This window comes from Lygodium microphyllum, chromosome 13 (genome assembly GCF_053477565.2).
Source record: "Lygodium microphyllum isolate KBCC chromosome 13, Lygodium_microphyllum_v1.1.10, whole genome shotgun sequence".
In the NCBI taxonomy this organism is placed as follows: domain Eukaryota; kingdom Viridiplantae; phylum Streptophyta; class Polypodiopsida; order Schizaeales; family Lygodiaceae; genus Lygodium; species Lygodium microphyllum.
In genome coordinates this window covers 49,636,938-49,662,803 of record NC_141147.1, presented here as the reverse complement: position 1 = coordinate 49,662,803, position 25,866 = coordinate 49,636,938, and the positions used below count along the sequence as shown (strand labels likewise).

Sequence of the window (25,866 nt, the reverse complement as noted above, 5' to 3'; positions counted from 1 at the left end):
TTCAATAACTGAGTCCTCGTTTACGCTGATTACAACCCAGGCATATACTTGCTCCATCTTAGTATTTATTCAGCCTCGATGGATGCCGAGCACTCATACATGTACTAACGCTCGCGCTGCTGCTGATCATCAGTGATCACAAGCAGCAGTGACTCATGCAGGCTCCGTCTAGCGCTCGTAGAAGGTGACGTGCTTGCCGTTGCGCGAGAAGTTGCCGCCGAAGCACCAGTGCTCGTAGCCGCCGTCGCCGAGGAGAGTGAAACTGCCGGACTTGAAGATGTAGACGTCGTAGTGACGGCTGAGAACGTAGTCGTAGGGTACGTTGATGTCCTGGTGGACGCTCTGCTCAAAGCTGGCGATGTGGGGGGGATTCACCACGATGACGTTCCACTTGGGGAAGGCGTACAGGAAGTGCTCCACGATGTCCTGCGTCACCTGGCCCAGGTCCTGGTTGGTACCTAAGCCAGAAGCGAATCCCTTCAGCCACTCCGACACCATACTCACAATCTCCGCGGGATCAAAGTCGCCGACGGCCAGCTCAGTCGTCAGCGCCTGCGCTGCTTGCGTGAGCTTGCGCGGGGCAGGTGCGCTCTTCCCTGCGTCTAAGCGCAGCAGCTGCTCAAACGGCAATATCTCATTCTTAGCCGGGTCGACGGCCTCCTGCTCCACTTGGGTGGCGCTCGCAGCCATTGTGATACCCAGCGACCTCAATCTCCCTCCCTCTCTCTCTCTCTCTCTCTCTCTCTCTCTCTCTTGCTGCTGTCTTCCTCTCTGCAGAATCCCTCCAGGCTCCGACCGATTTATAGACATACCTGCGGCACAACTTATGCAGAATCATGATGACACTATTCCAGCCAATAGCCGCGCCGCGTATGTATACCACGGCCTGCACATGCTCTATCCCTGCAGCTGTAGCTCAAGGCCGAATGATGACTTCCACGTGCAATAGTAGCGTGCAAGCAGGAACGGTACGCTACCACGTGAAGGCATCAATTCATTGACCTTGCGCTAAAAGGACTACCATTCTTGGGAGTCGGGACTTGGACTCGTCTTCTGAAAAATTTCACCCTAAACTGTTGCCTACAATTTAGATAAACAGTGGCGCATCGCCTGCAATGCTCGAAATAAATATTTTTCTATAAAGTTGGAAAACCTTCAACTAGGGTAGATAAGAGGGTTTTTGACAACATTTAGATGTGTTTAGATAAGAATACGTTAAAATTTTCGTATATTTATAGGTTTTCTCTCTTTTAACATTTATTTTTAAGTTGGTTGAGAAGGGACAACAATAAATGCAAAGTGTTCAGAAAAGGAAAAAGATGTATGAAATGCTTGTTAACTGGTTAGTATTGCTATGTTTCATGTAAAGACCAAGCTATACTTATATGATCATGATTGTGTTGCATGTCCTCCTAGGCAATTAACATGATGCCTATGAATAAATAGTGATTCAATCAATGTGAAAGGTTAAACACAAATAATTTACTATCTTCATCTAGGGTGTATTTGTAGCCTTGTAATTTTATGTATTTACTCCACAAGGACCACTCCATCATTATTCCTTATAGTTGTATCGAATGATTGTCTTTGTATGCTCCATTTTGAATCCCAATTATCGAAATGTGATACCAACATAATAAAGAAATTAGACATTCTACTATCATATATATAAGAATCACAAGTAGAAAAAAATGGTCAAAATGTATAGTAATAGATCTGTTTCATAACTCATATAAGTGAGTTTGAAACAAAAGGAATTCTACGAATATTACTATCGAAAACATTTCTTATCTCTATTAATGAAATCTCATTCTTTTTTTGTGGAAATTGAAGGGAGGTGAGCCCTAAAGTGGAAGCACGAGCAGGAGCAAGAGTTAAGGTGGAAGAAGCAGAAGCAAGAGAGAGAGAGATTCCAATGTGGGAACTCTAACTATGTCGATGGGAGTGGAGTTACTACATCCATGTGACTTAGAGTGGGACTTCTGAGAGTCCTTTCTATGACGATAATTATCTTTCTTGCCACTTCAGCCACCTCTAACGCATGTAAACTACATGAAGCATAATTCTTTTTCTTGTTAATTTCTTTAGTCAAAAGAGCACTCTCTACATCTTTCAATTTCAGCCTATGAAGTTTGTTAGTACAGTTCGCAATGTGAAATACATCCCAAGACTCAAGTAAAGTGACAATTAGAAATCCTATAAGTCACCTCTATGATGACCAAAAGAAACCTCATCACATATATCATACATAGGGGTATTATGACTTGCAAAAAACTCATCCTCCTTGTTACCCTTTATAAGATATTTGTGAACTGCAACATCACAAGACTCAGCTTGCATCGTAAAAATAGCATTATTTTCCCTTTTCACAACATCATCATACCAAACCTTCTCACTAAATGCACCAAGAGACTGCACATGATCCTCCATACTAAAATCACAAGCATATGAACCATAATCAAAAACCTGAGAATAGTCCATGTAGATAGTATTTTCCTTTGAGCTAGTCATTAGACAATCTACACCTTCATCTCCATCCTCAATAGAATCGCTCTTGAAGGTAAGTGTGACATTCATCACCTTTGAAAATTTTTGTTCAGCTTCAATTCGGTTTATATCTTCGACCTATGTGGAATTATCCAAAACCTGATTTTTCAATTGTGCATAGAGAACTTTTTTCTCATCATGAGATTCCAGAACAATCACCATCTTTGAGAAGGTGTGCATCGTGATATTTTTGTTCTTAAACAATTGCATCACCAAAAGATTCCCCTATCTCTAATTCCAAATAACAGTCACCCACATGTATAACAACATCTTCAAAATCTATCCAACTGTCTAAGGGTGACCCCTTTAGAGACAGGGCTCTCATGGTAAAGAGAGGTAGTCCCATGGTAAGGAGAGGCTCAATGATGAGAGGTGTAGACCCATGTTTTTGGGGGGAGATGGGGGGGTTTTCCCATGGAGGGAGATGAAGATGCCAAGGTGGACCACAATTTAGAGTTTTTTTAAATGAGAAGTGTGTTAGGGAGTAAGGAAAAGCATGTAAAATGAGAACCAAGGGTGTCAATAAAGAGAGTTGTCATAGACAAGAGAGAGATCGTAGAGATGGAAGCCAAAGTGTCAACATACTCAGAGGACACATGTTCAGAGCTTGTAGTGGGAGCATATAAAACAAGATGATATTAATGTCAAAGATGGGGCAGTAGTAGAAGATGTCAATGTCAAGAACAAATCATGCTCCTCATGGAAGATCACTTTTTGAGCAAATGTGAGAACCTCATATGTGGGGTTATAGAGGTTATAGCTAAGAAAGAGGTGTAGCTTTGCCTTTGCATGTATTTTCTTGTATAGATTTGGACAAACCACTTTATAATGAGGTGAGCTAAAAAAAATTTAATGAGATAGATCTGGAAGATGAACATACCAACGAGTGTAGAGTGTTGACTGGATTACATTGTGGATTTGATAACAAGGTGAGCTAAGATGGACCATACCAAAGGATGTATAGTATCAATGTGATTGCTTTGTGAATTGATGGATTGTGGAACTTTGAAGGTAGTATGCTAAAGTGACTACTTCCTTTGAGTAGTCTTTGTTTAAGCATAGTCCAAGTGAAATTCATAAAGAGTTCATCAAATTGGTCTTTGTGTTTCTAAACATCATATGCTTGTGGTCGATAAGCGATCAACTACTCATCCTAAAAGCCACTTTCTTGGATATATTTAATTCATTAGAAGAATATTCCCCACCATGGTGAGTGTGTAAGTTTTCTATCTACTAATCGAGTTAATTTTTTAGTAGATCCTTGTACACTCAAGTGGTAGAAGTATCATATTTTAAGGCTGAAAAGTAGACAAAATAATAATGGGTGTATTCATAAATGAGGATGAGAAAATATTTGTTACCGAAAAGAAAATTAATTGATATGGGACCACATCAATCAAAATGCATGAGTTGGAGAGGAAAATAAGTGGATATGTTGACCAAGGAACACAAAAAATATGTGATTATTCTAAGAATCCATGTCTCACAAAACTATAATTAGGCAAGAGAACAAGGAATGCCTAATGCAAGCTTTTTATTTTTTATTTCTTCAAGGACAAGATTGGAAATGTGATAGGAGTTACTCATTCCATCTTTAACTTGAGTGGCTAAAATGAGATTGGAAATACAAGTATCCTCACATTGTATTTCCAAGCCTATGGACAAATCCTCATCACGTACAACTTTTCACTTCTCAATGAAATGTGTTGCTAACTAACTGCCCTTCTTGCATGAGACAAACTTTTCCAAAGTAGTAACTTGATGGATGCAATCTTCTTCTCATAAACATCCTTAAATGTTTTCCAAATGAGATTAGAAGTACTTAAGTTGTGTACAATTTTTATATCTCAATCATTACAATATGGAATGATCTTGATCAAAACATTTGAATCTTTCTTCTTTAATTCTTTCCAAGTGAGATTATAAGTACTCAAGTTATGTAACATTTTCATATGTCAATCATTGCAATATAGAATGATCTTCATTAAAGTAGTTTAATCTTGCTTCTTTCATGTGGGAAAGGCTAGGTTATTTTGTTTTGTTAGTTTCTTGTATGCACCATCAATAATGGGTCATAAGGTTACATACATGAGGTAAAGCCACATCTTGAAGCTCCAAGTCTAATACTTGGTGTCTATCAACTTCTCCATCTTGTACAAAGGAGAAGAGATAAAAGAGGATAGAATGACATGTCTATTTTTCTGACATATGATGGTAAATAATGTTTGGATTAGTATTACCTTGTTGTAAAAAGAGAGAGCTAGAAGAGAAGCATTTCAACTAGTATAGAATGTTGGTATACTACTCTGATACTATGTGTGAAAATAGAGAATAGAGAATGTGAGAGTGTAGTAGAAAGCAGATAGAAGACCATCCAATAATCATTAACCAAATGTACAATTCATGAGGTAGTACACTATTAAAGTAGAATCTAGTCCCAAGCCACAAATCACACTAAGGACTAGACTCATAAATCTCCTCCAAAGAACTAGCACTAAATTTTATACAACGAAGTGAAACAAGAGTGTACCCAAGAAGCACCGATCACAAAGAAGTCCTCAAGGTAAATGTTAAATATTTTCTAAGAAGCCATTAGTTTCCCGCATCCAATACACATTTCCATAATCCCCTATTTGACTAGGCGAACTAGCGTAACAAGATACAGGCCATATACCAATGTTTAAACCGACAAAAATATTCATCTAAAAAAGTATCCCCATCACGGTAAAAATGTTTGTATACACATCTCCAAAGATAAGTTCATATTTGCATGGTCTAAGGGAGGCTTTGTGACACATTTATCAATGCTAATAGCAATGCATGCAGGTAAATTAGTGATGCTTACAGAGAAAAAAAAAGGTGGCATGCCTACCATCTTTCCAGTCCCATATGCTAAACAATGTTTCATAAAGCAATTATAAATTGAGTGTACATTGTCATTAAAACATGTGCATTATGAGATGCTAGAAAAAAAGAGTTGTTAATTCAATATTCAACTAAATACAAGATCAATGATGACAACTCATAGAGCTACATGGAATGATAGAGATGAGAGTCCAAAACAAACAGACAAAGATATCTATAAATATCGTAAAATGCCATCTAACACAATATTAGTGAGTTTGGGGGAATCTCCCAATTCCCATTTTTTGAATACTAAAAGGTGGCACCCAAATAACATGCCCATAAGTTTCTCAAAACCACATCACTACAACAAAAAGGCCTCATAGACGCACTTTTAGACGATTTTTGAATATAGAGAAAATCTTACGGGCGTGTCTATCCGCTCGTCTATTTGCGCGTCTACCGTGTCGCGTCTATAATCACATGTATGAACGAATTTACACGCAAAAATAGACACGCAATAGACACACATATACACGCGTGAATACATGCGCATAATAAACCAAAATCACTATTTATTTAATTCATTTTGCACGTCTATTAGCGCGTCTATTTGACAGTTAGACGGGCATATAGACACACTTATAGATGCGCTTTTACAAGCACCCATAGATGCGAATGGAAAACAAAAAATCTCCTTTATTTAAAAAAGATATTTATTTTTAAAAAATTTTGAATTGTCTAGCACGTGTATAAGCGTGTGTACTCTAGAATGTAGACGCGCATATAAATGCGTATTTTCTACAATTTAAACGCGTGGATAGACGCCCAAAACAGAACTGGAAAAAAAAAACTAGAGAACCACATGCTCTCTGGTTTTTTTTTTTCCCCTCCCATACATCAAATTGTGCATTTGGGAAAAAGACAATGGATATAAAATCACGAGAATTGAAAATAAAAGTCCATGTATTCATTATAGATCAAAAGCATTTACATGGGAAGTTTAAGTGCTTGCGACCTAAAGCGTGGCTGCAAGCAGTAGGCTCAAAGATGGATCATATATATACAAGAAAACAAGGTCATAGAGGAGGTATGGTCCTCTACGAATCTAAAGAAGAAACATCTTCGCTAGTACCACCATGGCTACTAGCGTCGCTATCCCCCTCCTCGCTATGCTCCACATCCGGGTTCGCCTACACACACAAAAGATCAAGGTTGCTTACATAGACATGACTTTTAATAGGAAAGTAAGAAAAACATACCTTCTCTGGCTGTCAGATCCTCATAGCCCGGTTGTATTGGTCCTCAGTGAGACCCTTCTCATAGAAGTGAAGCCATGTGGCTACGCGGTTATGGCCTCGATGGTAACCTACCTCTCTAGGAGTAGGTATTCTACCAACGATAGTAGTCTGCAAAACAATTATGATATATACAAAAAATTATGAGACACAATATATTAGAACAAATTATATAAAGAATTGAAAGAAACATAAATTTTAAAAAACTAAAAATCAAAATATACTTACAAACTCTGCCTCCCACAACTCTCTACCGCCCGATCCGTAATGCGACAATCCCATGGTTTCCATTTGGATCCGTCGTACCTCTGCGTGCTGGCGACTCTTCACTTTCTCTGCTGCTTTCTTCTTGGCTTTCTTCAACTCTATGCGGTGGCACATAGGTGGTTGGCTATAGGCTCCACGTTCCTCCTCCTGCCTCCGCAGTGAGTCCCTGGTACGTGTCATGAGGTGGGATCTTTTGTTGTGAAGCATATCCCTCACTTTTGTGCGTCCCCAATCATCCAAGAATTGCTGACCCTCAGGATTTGGGTACCTCCTATGGATTGCCCTCAACACCTCCTACCACAAGCCGCTTTTCTGCTTTTTGAAGGCAATGAAATAATCTTTATACGTCGCATGTACGATGCTCCTCATGTACGCCATTACATCCCTTCCTTCATCATCATGGAAGATGCAACCAGCATCTGTAACTCTATAGTACTGGCGTAAAAGCTCCTCTACGTGATCCACTCGTGAGGGTGATCACTCCCCACCTCCTAGGAAACCCCCACACAAGCCTCGTCCTCCCCTTCAGCTCTCCCTCCTCCCTCTCTGTCGACTACCCTCTGCCTCGCTGGATGCACGTGCTTCTGTAGATGCTTGTGCTTCAGCCGATGCACGTACAGGTGCTACACGTGGAGTACCTGCATATGGAGTATCTGCATGTGGAGTATCTATATGTGGAGTTTGGGAAGTAGTGCCAAGCAAAGACGTCAGAGGCGTTCCAGACATGACACTGAACACCTCGTCCGCTATGGGAGAGCGGCCAAGGTGTCTAGTCATCTCTCCCATGAAGTCTTCCCTACTACGAAAACCTCCAAAAAATGCATTGACCCCCCTACCAAACGAGGCCAATGTATCATTCATGCGATCAAAATCCGGCTCATTGCTAGATGAACCAGGATATGACATCTACAAAAAAAACACAGGAAAAAGACAAAATTTTTTGCATACAAAAAATAATATATTACCTACATTTTCAAAGAGCTTTCTTTAGACATTGAGCATAAAACTTAAGTACTAATGCTTCTCATAAACAAGAAAACTGATAAACACAAACATGGGATTTGTCACATTCATCATTGCAAAAATATATTGTTTTTTATCAGAGTTGGGAGAGCTGGCGCATGTATAACCGCGTCTAAATTGCAGATTCGACACGCTCTCAGACGTGCTCCTAAAGTAAACCTTCTGTTCAGCGCGTCTATATTCGCATCTAAGATGCAGTATAGACGCGCTGTCAGACGCATATTCCAAGTCAATCTGCGCGCGCTTGTATCATCGCGTGTAGATTGACTTGCACACATGCCAGCACATGCGATCTAAGACGCGCCCTTAGACACAATGAGAGGAAACATTTTTTCGCGTCTATACCTGCGTCTACACTGAAATCTAGATGCGCTCAGTCAGCTCATTTTAGTCTGACGACCGCCATTGACGATTTACAAAATGCAATACATAATGGAATCAAAAATCCTAATACACAGACAGAGCAGAGAGAGAAAGAGAGAAACAAAGAGAGAGAGAGAGAGAGAGAGAGAGAGAGAGAGAGAGTCACCTTGGGTGTTTGGTACGGCGGGTGGTGGCGCTTCTTCCTTCTCCTTCTTCCTCTCCTTGGTAAGTTACCCTCCCTTGATACTTGCTTGCTTACTTGCTACTTCTTCTTGTTCTTCTCTCTCTTGTTCTCTCTTTCGTCCTCACCTTGGCTTTCCTTTTTCCCATTCTTGTGTGTTTGAAATGAAAGAAGAGTGAGTCATGAGGAGGTGAGGCATGAAGAGACTGCATGTCGGCTAAACTCAAGCTTCAGAACCGCAAAAAATACAGGAAAGGAAAGGCGCTGTTTGAAAAGAAATGATTTAAGTATGGTTTGAATTTTGATGTGTGCATCTATTTTTGCGTGTATATGAGCGTCTATTGTTCATGTAGATGTGGCTATACACGCAAACATAGACGCGCAAATAGACGCTAATATAGATGCGTACGTAAATGCGGTTATAGACACGCATTTAGGCTTTATCATAATTTTTTGTTTTTAAGATAATTTTTGATAGTAAATTCTTATCATAAGTTTTAATGTATTTATGATGATTTTTTGTATTTAAAATTGAGATCTTAGAATAATTAATACGCTAGCTTTAAGTTTTTATGTAAACATATGAATGACAAATATTTTGATGTTGTCATGAATTAGGTTTAATCATGTCATCATCATCACCTAGTGCGATGCATGCTGATGAGTCAATGAGCACATCCTCAAGTGAGGATGAAACATTGTGTCTTCATAATCGAGATGCATGGCTACGACAAAAAAATAAATGCATGTGTGATCATAGTCGAGGGTGTATTTTTCAAGCACATCGAATTGCAATGTCACATCTCAGCTTCTATGGAGAATGGGACCGAGAAAAATCACTGGTATTCATTATTTTTTTTTACCACTAAGATTGATAGTCTATGTTACGAGAATTATATATCAACGTACATGAAACTCCCTTTTGTGGTTGAGCAGGATGCGGTGCTACATCCTCAGATGCTCCCTCCCGGGCATCGAGGGGCTGCAAAACGTCGACGCGAGGAGGCAGAGTCTTCAAGAAGAGTAGAGACTCACGACCATGATAGTAGCCCTCATGAAATGCCCCATCAAGTCGTAGAGGATGAGATTTTGGACAACATGGTACAAAGTGGAAATGAAGTCAATGGATGTGCCTCGTAAGGTTTTGCGACATTTTTCGATTGTTCCACGTATAAAACTTATGTTCAAGTGTAAGTCTATTGGAAAGCTCATGTCATGGCATGCTAGTCATCGTTCAAGTGATGGAAAATGGAGGATCCCTGCAGACACACCGGGATGGCAACATATAGATAATTTGTGGCCCGTTTTAAAAAAAGAGCCAAGAATTTTGAGATTTGGTTTAGGTATGGATGGAATCAATCCATTTGGCATCAAAAGCACATCATACAGTGTATGGCCATTGGTATTGGTGAACCATAATATTCCTCCATCCATGGTAATTAAAAAGGGACATGTAATGTTGTCCCTTCTGATTCTTGGAAAGCACAAGGGAAAACACATGGACATTTACTTAGAGCCGTTGATTGAAGAGTTAGAAATATTATGGGAAGGTATTGAGGTGCAAGATACAAGTGCATCTGCATCCTCTAGAGATTTCACATTGAAGGCCATGTTGTTGTGGACCATGCATGACTTTCCAGGATACGGAGAGTGTTCAAGTACATGTATATAACTCTATATTTGAAATTCAAGACTTGAATCAATTTTATTTTATTAATTCACTTGTTTTTTCAGGTTTAACCACATAAGGATATCATGCATGTCCTATTTGCGGTCCCTCTCTAGTTTCCTCTAGGCCGGCACATTTAAAGAAGGTTATCTACAACAATCATCATCGATTTCTTCCTATTGACCATCCCAAATATGTTCTCCCTACTAATGGAATGACTCCACAATCTCTAACCATTCGAGATTGAAAGGAGAGATGGATTAATGCCGACAGTCACCCTCTACTCGGCATGAGTCGGTAAGAAGTGCATTTCTCTCCATTGACTTTAAAGTATTTAGCATGATGATTTATTTACATAATATATTGTTTGTTTGTTAGATTCTCTATATTTTTTCGTCTTCCGTACTGGATTGAACTCAAGATCAATCACTTGTTGGACCCCATACACATATTCAAAAATGTTGTATCTACATTATGGGATCACTTGATAGGGGCTCGTGATTCAGTTAATGTAAGGGAGGATTTACGTAACATTGGTCGCATGAGACGAGCGTGGCCACGCATTGGACCCAGAGGAAAGATTGAACTACCCCATGCACCTTGGATTTTGTCAAAAAATGAGAAAAAAATAGTGAATGAACAAATATATAGCTTTCGAACACCCACAAGATGTATGAGATGTCTCAAGGGAGCCTTCATAAAGAAAAAGAAAAGAGGTGTGGAGCAACTATCTGGTTTGAAGTCCCATGATTGGCACAAGGTGATTCAAGTAAGGGTATCTCTAAAAAACCATGAATATAGTAATTAGTGGAGTAACTATGTGTAAACTTTGGGATATGATGACTTTTTCCTCAACTAATCATTTGATCTATGAATATTGTTTACATTCAGTTCGTACTTCCTACTAGCATATCCCATTGTGTATCCAAAGATGTACGTGATATCTTTTATAAGATGGGAGAGCTTGTGAGGTGTGTATACATTGTATTTTTTCATTATATATCTTTGAATTTCTATACAAAAATAAAAAATTCTCAAATACATCCTGACAGATATGTGAGCGCGAACGAAATTGATCTAAACACATTGCAAGATGCTCGAGTATTATCTGTTGAGGTGATTTGTTTGGTGGAGGAATTTTTTTCTCGATCCATTTTGACTACTCAATTACATTTACTCGTATATTTGATTGATGAGATCGCACTTTGTGGGGCAGTTCATGTAAGGTGGATATTTTTTCTTGAGCGCTTCATGAAAACCTTGAAAGATTTTGTGAGGCAAAAAGCACGGCTTGAGGGAAGCATGGATGAGGGTTGGTTATTAGTGCAATCATCCCTTGTTTATATCTCTGAATATCTTGCTGAAGTGGATCCCTCTCAACCACAGCTACGGAAAGATGATGAAGAATTGAGGATGACCTCTATAGTACCTCAAGGAAAAGGAATGAGTAAAGTGCTAACAAAAGAAAAACTTCGTAAGTTAAATAGTTTTTGTGTGCTCAATAGTGATGTAATGAGAAAATGGGTGACACTATATAATGAAGCAAGGCCAAGAAGAAAAAGCAAAAGACAAGAATTTGGCACTAGATATGGACGTAATGTCTCATTTCCAGATCATCCAAATGCGCTCCCACATCAAATTGATATAGATTGGTTACATGAGGAAATGGAGAGAATGGAAAAAGAGGAGGAAATTAATATATCTCAAGAAGAGTGGGAATACGCATGAGGTTGCTTATCAAAGGTGAGACATGCTATCAATTAATTTGTTTATATAAGTTTTATTTTATATAAATAATTAACATGTTTGATCTTTTATCTCTTACTACTAGTGCACATTATTCAATGCACTTTGGTGTGAGGGTAAACATCTTCGAACTCAACATATAGATGAAAAGAGAAATACCCAAGATTGTGGTGTCATTGCTCACTTCGAGGATACCAATGGTACCATGGAAGGTTATTGTGGCTTGATCCAAGATATTCTGAAGCTTGACTTCAGATGATTCTTTATATATGTACTGGATGTGAAGTGGTTTAAAGAAGTGGTAACAAATGGTGAGCATTGCACAATCAGACGTCATCGAAGTGGTTTTGCAATCATTCACTCTACAAAATTTCACCAAAACAAGAATGACACATTAGTACTACCTCAACAATGCGAGCATGTATATATGCAAATGCTTTTTTAATATGTATATATGTGATACATATACATAATATAATAAGTATTTAAGTTTCTTGCTTTTGTTTTTCAAATACAGGTTGTGTATCATCTAATGGTAAACAATAACCGATGGTGGTATGTCATCCCTATATCTAATCATTCAAAACCAATATATGGTAATATTACCGACATGGAGATAGCAGATGACAATCCAACAATTAATAATGATGTGCATGATGACACCATAATGGATTATATGCGTGATATAGTACAAGATGAACCTCGCGAGGATGTTCAAGGAAACGTAGAAGAAGACAATAATGTGATTGTCGATGATATTGATGAAGTTATTGAGAAATATAGCAACACATCTGATAGTGGGATAGACTTATTTGTTTCGTTAACTCTTGGTAACATAGACCTAGAAATAGATAGTTTAGCAAGGGCTGATCTCATTGAAGATGAGATGGATCATTCAGTGTAACATACTTAATTTGCTTAATGATTCAATGTGTATTCTTAATTCTATGGTTTTTATCATGCGTACACATGCATACTCAATAATCAATAGTCAAGTTTAAAGCTAAATTGAATTTTTCATAATAAAAAGGAAGTATTTTTTATCATCTTCAAGTAGAGAAATTACGAGATACATATTGCAATGCTTGCTACTAATTGTAAGGTTTCTGTCGCCTGCCGCTAATTACTTATATCAGGCTTGTCAACTGGAGGAACTGCTATTCATTAGAGAGCAATGAAAAAGTAATTATTAACTCTATTTTTTTAATTCAATGATTCAATGTGTATTCTTAATTCTATGGTTTTTATCATGCGCACACGTGCATGCTCTAGAATCAATTTCAGGTGGTTAAATAATTATTAACTTTGGTTTTTTAATTATATTAATTCCAATTTTAGATGGTTAAATAATTACGCGTCTGTTAGCATGTCTATATTGGCGTCTATTTGCATGGATATATAGACGCAAAATTCGCGTCTATTTACACGCACTTTTACACGGACATATAAGCGCAATGATAGACGCGCCCGACTTTGCACGTCTAACATGCATGTCTATCCTCGTTTCTGTTGTAGTGCATGATGTGACTTATCATTGGAAAGCACTTGAAAAATGGACTCTATTGAGCTATAGAGCGCTCGATTTGGAGTTACAGTGTTCAAGTTATGACAAATCCAAATATTTGACCACATGTCCCAAACTTATGGAAAATTCCCATATTTTCCAATATGGTCTTATCTATAGAAAGGATGAGTAATATATCTAAGGAAAGATACATAGAAATAGCATGCATAGATCCTAAGGCTAAAAAAGGAAATGATGTGTACTCCATGAATGCAAGTGACTATTATAGATCCTTACCATTCGAGAGCTTGTCCCAACATATAATGGAGCACGAAATAGAATCTACAATACAAACTATGAAATATTAATTCATAATATATTATGCATTTAAAAAAAAAACCAAAAATAAGAAAGAGGCATGACATATTAGACCACTACACATATGTAATCTATCAATGAGTGTAGAGAGACTATGTCTCTTTGCGTACCAAGTCTCCAAACCTATAGAATGGTAGTTTGTGATAAAGTTCTACAAGGAAAATAAAGTAGTATCATTAGAGATAAAGGTATTAGTACAAGTGGTATTCCAAATAAAAAAGTGAGAAAAACCAAAATAAAACCTACAAAATCTTCCAAATAAGTGTTTTGGTCACCACTCCCCCAGATGATGCTCAATCCCTGCCTCTAACCGTGCCCTCACTACCTTTCCCCAATCTTATCACCATCATCTTGGAGAGTCTATGGTCTCCTCCTCAAGTCACTACTAACCCTCTGTATTCAATCACTTAGGCTTTGAAGCAGCGCTTTTGATTGCCTTGTGCACACTTGATCATCTATGGGACATGTAAGTACACATACAATTCATCATCCATCCTACGAAAAACCTCTCCACTGCCATAGGTACTAGAAACTCCTTGTGCAAGGATGCTACAACATATTCCTTTCTCTCCTTTGGTATATTTTTTTAGTGGTGTTTAGATTTCTTTTCTTAATATTTTTCTATATTTTCTATAGTTGGACTTAAATATACTTAGCAATCCAAGTATATTCAAGGATATAATAATGTAGAATGAAGCATTTGTTTGTATGAGTAATTTTAATAGTTACTTTAAAGTATTGAAATAAGAAACTAGGGTAAGAGTTTAATTTGAAACTTTAGGATTTAAAAATATTATTTATTTAAAACCTTAGATACATAAAAGCTATAACTCAAAACTCATTTTCACTTTCATTCTCTACTTCCCTAAACTTGTGCTCTCCTTTCTTCTCTCTTTGTGTGCCATGGCTACCACTTCTACCTTCACAGTATGGATTAGCTCCACATGCTATGCACACATAGGAGACCAGATATACCCTAGGTTTTGCGCAACCTTTAGTCTAGGAAGCTCGCTTTTCGTTGTAGACCCTAGCTCTAGTATACTGGCATCGTTTTGTGATGCAGCAAACCCTCTCACATGATCTATTCCAGACTCTACTCTCAAATGGGTCCCCATAGATTTCTTATATAGTTTACGTGTTGGATCAAGCCATGCAAAGGTAATAAATCGAGCCATCGTGCATATGAGGTGGCATCTTTGTGCGAGAGCAGTGTCCATCTTATCCGACCACCTCGCCACGATGGATCTCGTCGAGTGCAAGGCAGCATTTGCCATATATATTTTGTGCACTGAGGTGCAAGAGGATAGTGAGGATGACATTATCACACCCTCTGAGTCATAGCTAGGGTGTTTCGAGAGGGACCCTGAGGAGATCAGACTCGATCCAAGAGTAGAGGTAGCACAAAGCTTAGCCATTGTGCATCCACCTCCTTGCCATGTTGAGACACCGATAAGTGATGAGCCACCCCTCCCTTCTCTCCATGCTATCATCGTCAAGGGGGTGGAATATTTACTTATATAGGATGTACCAAAAGTTTTGGAGCTAAGAGAAGAAGAACTATATTGTATCATGGTGTGTGATACACTTGATAATTTTATAGATTTTGATATACAAGATGCGCCAGCCCATGTTGATAAGGTTGCTTAATATGATGGCACGAGTGTTTATGATATCTTTGCCATTGTGAGCATCCAAGAGTAGATTGGGAATGCAGCGGCATAGTATGAGATCTCAAATGAGGAGTTCAAGGGGTTGCAAGAAAGCATTTTGAAACCTCGACCCGACTACGTAGTATCTTCCTAAGAGAGAGACGAGGGTGGCCCAATTGTAGGAGCAGACCTTGATGCTCCATTACAATTGCAAATAGATGATGTAGAGAAGGTAATGTTATCAAATTCGTGCAAAAATTTACCAGTAGGGCCTCTAGGGCATCGGGAGTATGTGTAAAGAAATTTTTCGGGATCAAGCCCCCAGACCAATCTTGGTCAAAGGCTCATGTTTGGGGGCCTAAATCTTCATAGTGAGTCTCACACAGTGAGTACGACACTGAACTTGTATCATACAGGACATTGTCTGTATAGATGAATTTTCATCTAGACAAGGTGGCCGATCTGGTAGCCAAGGGTGCATGACTCAGCATTGAAGGATTATATCGGCTAGCTTGTGAGTGACATTATTGTATTCCATAAGACATACTCACCAAATGAAAATCGATATTTTTTTGGATTTTCGTGTAATATAGTTTGTCATAAAGCACTACGTGTACCCTAAATTTAATACGTAGTGCTTTATCGAGTTCGTGCACAAAATGTATTCATTCGAACGCATGTAACAATTACTCAAAGACATAAATTAAAAAAATAACAAGTGAATTAAAAACATAAGACGTGCAAAAAATTTTGTATTCATATTCATAACATTCTACATGGGATCCATTACAACCACGGTTTTACAAAATCTCTTTGGAAGCTACATTCTATATATAATCTGGTAGTACATCCCTATTGTTGTTGATCTCCGCGAGGACTATCCTTCCATCACCAAAAGGACCTCACTATCCACAAATCCCTATCGGTGACGGTGACTCTTCTTACATGTACTGCTACATAGATCGAGTCTCCGAACAAGTTGATGAGGTAAGCATTGGCAGCTTCCTATAGTGCAAGGAGGGCTTGGGCAGTCCAGTGATCGGGTTGTTGCAAGCGTGATCCATCTAGGAAGTGCCCCCTACTATTCTTAATGAGTATGACATCCAGAATCTCATGCACTAGCTTTTGGAATGGATCCTTTAATGGTATTAGGAGGTGCGTGGTTTTCTGGTAATGGTGGATCTCATGACGAGCCATTGTGCATGGCTTCCATCAACACTTACAATATTGGCATGGTGGAAGTGGAGCTAAGGGATGTGGCGTGTGCATAGGATTTCTAGGGGGTGTCTCCGGGCCACTTACTTGGTGCATGCCATGTCCTCTAAGAGAGAAAACTCAAAACTCAAAAGTGAAATGTGTAAAATGAGGGAAGGGAGAGAGGCACATAACCATTCGTGCACTCCACCCCACCTCTTCCCCAAAAAGTACACCCCTTCGTATTTTTATTATTTCTTTGAAACTTTGATACATTTGATATTATAAGACCTTTGGCCTTTAATTTTGAGTATTCCTACCCTTCACCAATGCATGCATTGTGTATACCATTTATTTATTATGGTGGATGTGGATGTGGATGTGGCCCCCTCATATCTCTATCTCTTTTTGGTGATCTTGTAACAATGTACTTGTTATCTTTTTTACAAAAGATGAAATTGTGATATATGCATGGACATTTTTGTGCCTTATTTTTATGACTCTTTTGGTGTCATCATATTCCTCCCATACTGAAATGTGAAGTGTCCTCACAAACCTTGTCAAAGAAGAACCACTGTCTAACATAAACAACTTCCAAAATTGTTAGTAAAACAACTTCAATCATAAGGATGAGGCCTAGCCATGGTAGGGTATAGGACTCCAAATCCATGACCACCAGAGTAAGGGAACTCCTGCCTCAAATACTCCCACACTGAAAAACTTTACTAGTCTTCAAAGGATAGGGTTTTGTCATTGACAAGGGATCACAAGCACAACTCCTCCATTCCAATAGAGAAAAGAAAGAAAACTCCATCATGTAGCCCCAAGGGAAATTTGTTAACACTTGACAAGGGGAAAGAGGAAAGCATGAAAACATGCTATTGTGAAAATGGGGTTTTTTCTTTTAAGGATATATTTTAAGATTCTAACTTTTATGTTTGATTGTGATTTCACAAAATGTAGTTGAAGGTGGCCCTTGTAAATACAAAGATGGGGAAGGTAAAAAGAGGTTGAAGTGGATAAATAAAAGGCATACAAGCTTGAGGTTAATGAGAGAGAGAATGAAAAGAAGGCAAGGCTAATGAGGGTCTATAGTAGTAGGGGCCTCTCATAAAGTTGTATAGGCAGAAAGGGAGAGCATGGAAACAACCCTTACTCGAATAGTATACACTAGTTCCTTAAATGTTATGTTTTCAATTTATCCCTCATTTTTTTAAAGAGTAGTTTATTGTATTAAATGCTTATGTTTAATTTAATGGTTTTCTCTTTTTATAAAAATGGTTGAGGGTTAGGAGAAAATAAGATATTGCGTTAGGGCTAGGGATCAGGTAAGCAAAAGATATGATGAGATGTGTTGGGGCACAAGGGTGGGATGGCATAGAAGTTGGGGTGCCGAGTCGATTGTGGTGGGATAACTGGCAAGGCTGGAAGGCATCAAGGGGTTGGGTGTTTGGTGGAGAAGGGAAGGCCCCCGCAGACAACCACACATCTTCTTCTTCTATTCTTCCTTCCCTTCCATCTTCTTCTTCTCTTCTCTTCGACCTTGTGCTCTGCTTCTTCTTCTTCCCCCCGCAGGCATGGTCCTTCCTCTTCTTCTTCTTTTCAGCACTGCTACCTTCCTTGGTAGACTTCTTCTCAGCCTTGGAAGAAGGAAAGAAAGAAGGGCTATGAGCAAGATGGAGTGGACAGTCTTTTGTATCTCCCGTGACGTGATGGTGGGCTTCTTGTCACGGGCGAGATGGGAAGCCTCATGTGGGTGAGCTTCTTGAACATGTCATTGATGAAGGAGGTTGTGATGCACCCATAGCCTTGGAGGGGATGCCGATGTCTGGATGCATGTGATTCAGCACTTAACAAATGTAGATCTTGTAGCTCTCCTCCAATCTCTGAGCCTTCTTCTTCTTCTTTTTCTTCTTTGTCTTTTTCCCCTGCCAGTGGCACTAGCAAGAGCTAGAGGTCCAATGACCTCTCACGGTTTAGCAGCAGGTGGAGCTCTCGCAAATCAAGAGGAGGACGTCATGACCGAGCTTTGGCAACAAGGGCACCTCTTTTATCATCTTCACAATTACTGGTGGGCGAGGGTCTGGGTGGCAGGTGGTGTGGTGGAAGAGAGCAGGGTGAGTAGGCAATGGACAACCATGTGTCCTCCGTTGCAGGTCCGCCAGCAGCATGTGGATGCTGCTCTCCATGTCCTCCTTGTCTCGTGTGCAATCCAGAAGGCCGTCAGGTTGTTGGCCATCATTTGTTGTAGGTCCTCTCTATCTCATAGGATTAACTTCATCCCCTCTATTTCTCTCTTTGTCCATCAAAGTATGATTTCAGATGAAGTGTGCGCCTATCTGGCTACATTTTGATTCTGGGACGCTTCTTCTTCCTCTTCACAATAAGAAACATGAGTCTTCCTCTCATGCTCAAAAGATCCGTGTCATATGCATCATCTCCTCTTTCTCCTTCTTCTCCTTCTGTGAGGACCAGTGCTCTTGTGCCTCTGTGCCTACCCCTCTTTCTTTCTATTCTTTTCTTCATCGTCTTCTTCTTCTCTCTCTGTGTTGCTGGTGCTTGTCTTTCCTTCTTAGTCTATCTAAAGAATATGTAAAGATAGGGCGAGAGGCAAGCGAGACCGAAGATGAAAACGACATCGTGCTTGATGGTGAGGGAAGGCCTATGAGTTGCCATTTTTACTCCCTTTCCTCCTCCCCCCCCTCATACTGCTCCTTCACCTTCTTGCTTTGGAGGCCACGATCTGCGGCACTTGACGAGTTCTGCAGTGTGGGCTTCTTGTTATTCTTATTTTTGCCATCTCCCCCTTGATATCTATGTTAGGTTGGATTTTCCCGTATGAGGAGGATGTTGGTTGTTGGCTTGCACTATGCCAAATAGGTTCCTAGATATTCTTCAATTTTGGTGTGTTTTCCTTTCATACAAGTTGGGCTTAAAAGAGCTGAGGGATAGGGATTGAAGAGGAGTGGAGGAGATATGAGAGAAAGTGATGAAGAAGATGGAGCACGATGGCTACAATAAAAGCACTCTTTCTATACTCTCTTCCATATTGCTCCAAGGCTGTGCTCCACAAGGAGAGACCTAATCTTCTTTCTCTTAAATTTTGTATTGTCTTACTAAGTTCCAATATAGATGTGGAATCTTGACTACTCCATTATAATTCGTATGCTCTGCATCTCTTCATCATCTTCTTCTCCTTATTATGCTAGTAATTCTGAACTATAGGACAACTATGGAGAAGCAAGAAAGGAAGAGATTTTCAAAAGATACATGTGTCTATTTGTCCTTCTATACTTCTCCTTTGCCTCCTCCTTCCTATTCTTCTTCTATTCATCTGTCTCTTTTTTTTTTTGCATCAAATTTCTTCAAACCTTCCCTGATACACACTTTTATCTCCTAAGATTTTCAAATTTGCATTCTACTTCTCTTCAAATACTATAGTGCCATCATTGCTCCACCATTAATGCAAATTATTGCCCTGAGAAACTTTACTAATTGTAAATCTTCGTCCTTGAAATTCTCCACTAGCATTGAGATATTTCCCTAGCTGCGCACCAAAATGACAGCAACCCTCCCACAGTAGAAAATGAACATGAAACCAAGGTAGAAGGATGCAATATCTATGCACATGGCTGAGCCATTAATCTCAAAACTGAAAACAAACAAAAAATCTTCCACTTAATAATGAACCGATTTGTTATCTTCATCATCTTCATCCATATCTTCAACCATTATACAAGAACAAAAGGGAAAAGAAGAATTTCTGCACAAAAGACAGAGGAGAGAGAACAACTTTTTGCACCACCAAAAAGAGAATGTGCGATTGGACAAGAGAGGGAAGGGAGAGAGGCACATAACCATTCGTGCACTCCACCCCACCTCTTCCCCAAAAAGCACACCCCTTCGTATTTTTATTATTTCTTTGAAACTTTGATACATTTGATATTATAAGACCTTTGGCCTTTAATTTTGAGTATTCCTACCCTTCACCAATGCATGCACGTAACACTTTTGTGTATACCATTTATTTATTATGGTGGATGTGGATGTGGATGTGGCCCCCTCATATCTCTATCTCTTTTTGGTGATTTTGTAACAATGTACTTGTTATCTTTTTTACAAAAGATGAAATTGTGATATATGCATGGACATTTTTGTGCCTTGTTTTTATGCTTCTTTTGGTATCATCAGTCAGTGAAAGAGTGCTCAAGGCTTCCTGGACCACCAAAGCCTTTGACTATATCCATCATAGGGAAAGAAAGATCAAGCCGTAAACAATCATTGCATAGCTAAGAGGTAAGCATAATGCTCATAGCTTTAAAGTTTCATATCGATGTTTTATGGCCCTACACATTGAGGTCGATACAATATATCGATGATTATGTTTATGACTGTCTCATGGATCCATCTCCTTGTGTTGCAAACATGTCACATGTAGGTTTAGAAAAAGAACACAAATGAAAGAATGAAATATTTGTAGGACTAGGCTATAGAAATGCGAGATCATGCTAGAAAAATGGACAAGTAATTAGAAAATCTATCATGATAGATGAGATTGTCAATTGTGTTCAGTTTATGTAAAGACATAAAGACAAGTAGAGGCAAGGCAAAACTTTGTGAGAATAAAAAATATAAGTTAGAAAACATCTATTTCTTTTTATGGAAACTCTTGATTGACTTGAACTTTTCAGGAATTGTGTAGTTTTTGCCTATGAAGCTTGTTGTAGGTCCAAGGCTGGAATTCAACATTGATAGCATGTTTGCAAGATAGGTGAACTCTCTTGACCTTGAATTTTTTTGGCTAGGAAATTGAAATTTTTCTCTACTTATTGATTTTGAGAAAAAATTATTCTAGATTATCCTAAATAGTAGGAGGGTAATGCACTAGCATAGATGGACCTAGATCTTATGATAGTCTTTGTGGTCTACAAAGGCAAGCCATGGTATATTTAAATCTACTATTTGGTCCAAAGAACCTCCTTAGTGATTCTTGTTGACACATGATAATACTATAAATAGCTCTTCTGCTTCCTCATCCTTAAGCACACAACTACCTCTTTGAAAGCAAGATACTAGATTACATGCACTTAGAGAGAATGAAATGTTTACCGAATCTTTTGCCTCCTACTATGACCACATAGGGTTCATTTCTTTCCCTATTATTTTCCTATTGTAACTATACAAGAATAGGGATATGTATAACAACTACACCTCTTGCAATATTGCCGGAAATTGGGGAGGTCTTGAGGAAGATCAAAGCCAAACTAGAATCATCAAATTACTAAGGTGAGATAAATGCTAACTTAGAAGTATGCTACTTTGTGTTTCCCATTACTTTTTGTATATTCTTATTATGTTCTTTAAGAAAAAAACAAATTGGTTGCTAGAGACCCCTTAGTATGGTAGAAAATTTGTTTATTTGGATAGCCTCTTGAAGTATATACCAAAGATTCATCCATTTCTCACTTCAAGCTATGAGAGAGGTTTGATGTTTGAACTATGCTTGCTATCTATGTTTCAACTTTGATAGACTTGGCACCATAAGTTATACCTAGACTTGATACAATCATATGTATTCTGCCAAGTTAGTTGTAATACCTTATAAGATTTAAAGTTTGTTGCAAATACCTAAAAGTAACTTTCTTTAAGCTTGATTATCCATGTTCCAACTTTCCCTTGGAACAAAGAAATATAAAGTAGTACAAAATATGCTTGTATTGATGGAAATATGAATGTCCCAAGTCGTCTCAAATCTTACAAACTTAGTTCCAAGGGATATCAAGATTGATGTAATCATATGCAATACCAAGTTAGTTATAATTTCTAAAAAGATCTATTTTAAGTTGATCAATTTTGATCTTAGTATTTATGTTTCAAGTTTAACTTATAATAAGACAGGACTATATTTTAATGCACATACCTAATGCTTGCACTAAGATTGGTATATGGATATCCTAAGTCCTATAAACTTGGTGCCAGGAGAATAAGAATCAATGCTAGATATTATAAGGTTTATTGCAGATCATATTGTGTGTACTAACAACTAGAATATAATATATGATTTTGAGGCAAATGTGCATACATATGCTAAGATTGATATCCATGTCCTAAGGTAAAGATTTTATTGTCATATGAGGGGAGAGTTGGTTTTGCAAAGAAGTTCAATTTCCTTTAAGAAACTAAAATTTAGTAAATATTTTACTTTAATCTTTGTAAAGTTTCCATTATCTAGGGCTATATTCAAGGTTGGTACATCTTTATGTCTTTAGGAAGTGAGTTCGAGGATGACTTGTTTTTAGAAGACAACCTGTAAAGATGAAAACTTTGTATAATGTAGCAGAGAGTGTTTAAATCACATTAGCACAAGTTACATGGTCTATGTCACAGGAAATTAGAGAACGGTTTCCAAAAGATGAACTATTGGAGGCAATGTCAATAGTATATCCACAATTTTGGAACTATCAGCAAGATATGGGTGCTCTTCAAGCAAATTCCAAGATAAGAGTTCATGTTCTTAAATATCACTTTGGGAAAATGTTACAATTGCAAGAGTCTGATGCAGTCTTCTCGGTAAGAGATGGAGATACACTTCTACAACAATCACAATGCTTTGGAGAGACCATGTGGCATCAATTTACAGAACTTGAAGCCTACAAAATCAGGTGCGATTACTCGATCGTGGAACATGTTGAGCCAAGTTCTCCAAGATTGTATGCCTGAATATTTTCGACTTGTTGACTTGGCTCAAACAATAACTTTAGGATCCATGGAGGATGAAAGAATGTTTAGTGTTATGACCTTTTTTAAAAACAGATTGAGCATGAGTCAAGTTCTCCAAGATCGTATGCTTAAATATTTTGAACTTGTTGGCTTGGCTTAAACAATTAATGACTTTAGGATCCATGGAGGATGAAAGATTGTTTAGTGTTATGGCGTTTTTTAAAAATAGATTGAGCATGAGTCAAGTTCTCCAAGATCGTATGCCTGAATATTTTCGACTTGTTGACTTGGCTCAAGCAATGACTTTAGGATCCGTGGAGGATAAAAGAATGTTTAGTGTTATGGTGTTTTTAGAAAACAAGGTGCACAACAACTTAAGTACAAACTTGGATACTTGCATGAGATTGTATGTTTCCCATTAGTACTCAGTAGAGAACTTTCCTTATGAGTAATCTTTGGCATATTGGATATCAATTAATACTCGATGAAATCAATTGAACATCAACAAAGGGTCGACATCAGTACCATTATCATCATTAACAAAACTACATAAAAATGATGAAGTTCTTAGTACTGATGGATGGAAAACCTAAGATAATCAAGTTGCTCTTTGTGTAATCAATCAAAATGATGAAGCTTTTCTATAGAAAATCCAAGTGAATGTTGCATTCTAGCTCATCAATACATTTTTTATACGTATTTTCTCATAGAAAAGTTGAGCTTTAATCAATGTGTATTGACTTGATTTACCTTGTTTTAGTTGTACTATTTTCTTTGCAATGACACAGCCATTGGTTGAATTATCTTTCATTCAATGTTTTTTCAACGTTATTATGAAGAAAACTTTACCATCTTGAGTTCAAAAATAACACTTTAAACCATTTATTACTTTATTATTTTCATTAAAAATATTTGCCAACCAATTATAGGATATCTTTGGTTTAGAAAATAAATCGTCATATTTTCGAAAGTCTAAAATACAAGTTTCGTCACATATTCTATAACATGAAAGTATACATTGGCTCTTAAAGTCATCTATGACCTCTTCCTAATATTTTATTTTAGCATCAGCAATTTAAAAGGGCATCCACTTCTAATGGCCCATTAAGATGAAGACTAAGAACATTTAACCTTTCTTTATAATCGGTCATCATGTTTTTTCAACATGGAAACTACTATTTTCATGTTGGCTAGTTTGTGCATGTTCTACTTGATGACTAGCAAAAATTGTAGAAACTTAAGAAGAAAAGATACACACACACACATATCTCAAAAATATATATTCTTAGTAATAGAAATCCACCTGACTTGCTCACAAGGGGATTCCTTGCTAACAAACATGAGTACATAACATAACCTATGTACTCATGTTGCTAGATTAAAAGACCCAACACAATACTAATTCCATTTCATCACCCTTTGCTATTCAAAGTTTCTAGTACTATCATTTTACTCTTCACATATTTGGGGGGAGAAGCACTACTAGAAATGCTCTAATCTAGTTTGAAGGGAAGTGTGAAAAGTCGAACTAGATTCTCTCTAAGAATCTATTAGTAATTGCTAGCCACACCATTTGAAGCCAAAAGGCTCACCAACCACTGATTTTACCTATTCTATTGAAAACCAATGGCTGTCTTTGAATTATACCCTCATATAAATAAATGCATTGTAATGAGTCCCACATCAGTTTTTGAATTCAATTTCAAGAAATTTACGAGAGAGAAAGAGAGAGAGAGACATGTGCAGGAATGGTGATTCAATAACTGAGGCCTCGTTTACGCTGATTACAACCCAGGCATATACTTGGTCCATCTTAGTATTTATTCAGCCTCGATGGATGCCGAGCACTCATACATATACTAACGCTCGCGCTGCTGCTGATCATCAGTGATCACAAACAGCAGTCCCTCATGCCCGCTCCGTCTAGCGCTCGTAGAAGGTGACGTGCTTGCCGTTGCGCGAGAAGTTGCCGCCAAAGCACCAGTGCTCGTAGCCGCCGTTGCCGAGGAGCGTGAAACTGCCGGACTTGAAGATGTAGACGTCGTAGTGACGGCTGAGAACGTAGTCGTAGGGCACGTTGATGTCCTGGTGGACGCTCTGCTCAAAGCTGGCGATGTGGGGGGGATTCACCACTATGACGTTCCACTTGGGGAAGGCGTACAGGAAGTGCTCCACGATGTCCTGCGTCACCTGGCCCAGGTCCTGGTTGGTACCTAAGCCAGAAGCGAATCCCTTCAGCCACTTCGACACCATACTCACAATCTCCGAGGGATCAAAGTCGCCGACGGCCAGCTCAGTCGTTAGCGCCTGCGCTGCCTGCGTAAGCTTGCGCGGGGCAGGTGCGCTCTTCCCTGCGTCTAAGCGCAGCAGCTGCTCAAACGGCAATATCTCATTCTTAGCCGGGTCGACGGCCTCCTGCTCCACTTGGGTGGCGCTCTCAGCCATTGTGATACCCCAGCTACCTCTCTCTCTCTCTCTCTCTT

General features: G+C 38.6%; 1 protein-coding gene across 1 annotated transcript; it reads right to left on the bottom strand.

Moving 5' to 3' along the window:
• LOC148026601 (uncharacterized) lies at positions 1–25,866 on the bottom strand. The gene is made up of 2 exons (XM_087691042.1): positions 25,846–25,866; positions 1–732 (listed from the first exon to the last, which is right to left on the bottom strand). Exon 2 carries the CDS (start codon positions 688–690, stop codon positions 169–171), a length of 522 nt encoding a protein of 173 aa, XP_087547168.1. The 5' UTR covers positions 691–732; positions 25,846–25,866; the 3' UTR covers positions 1–168.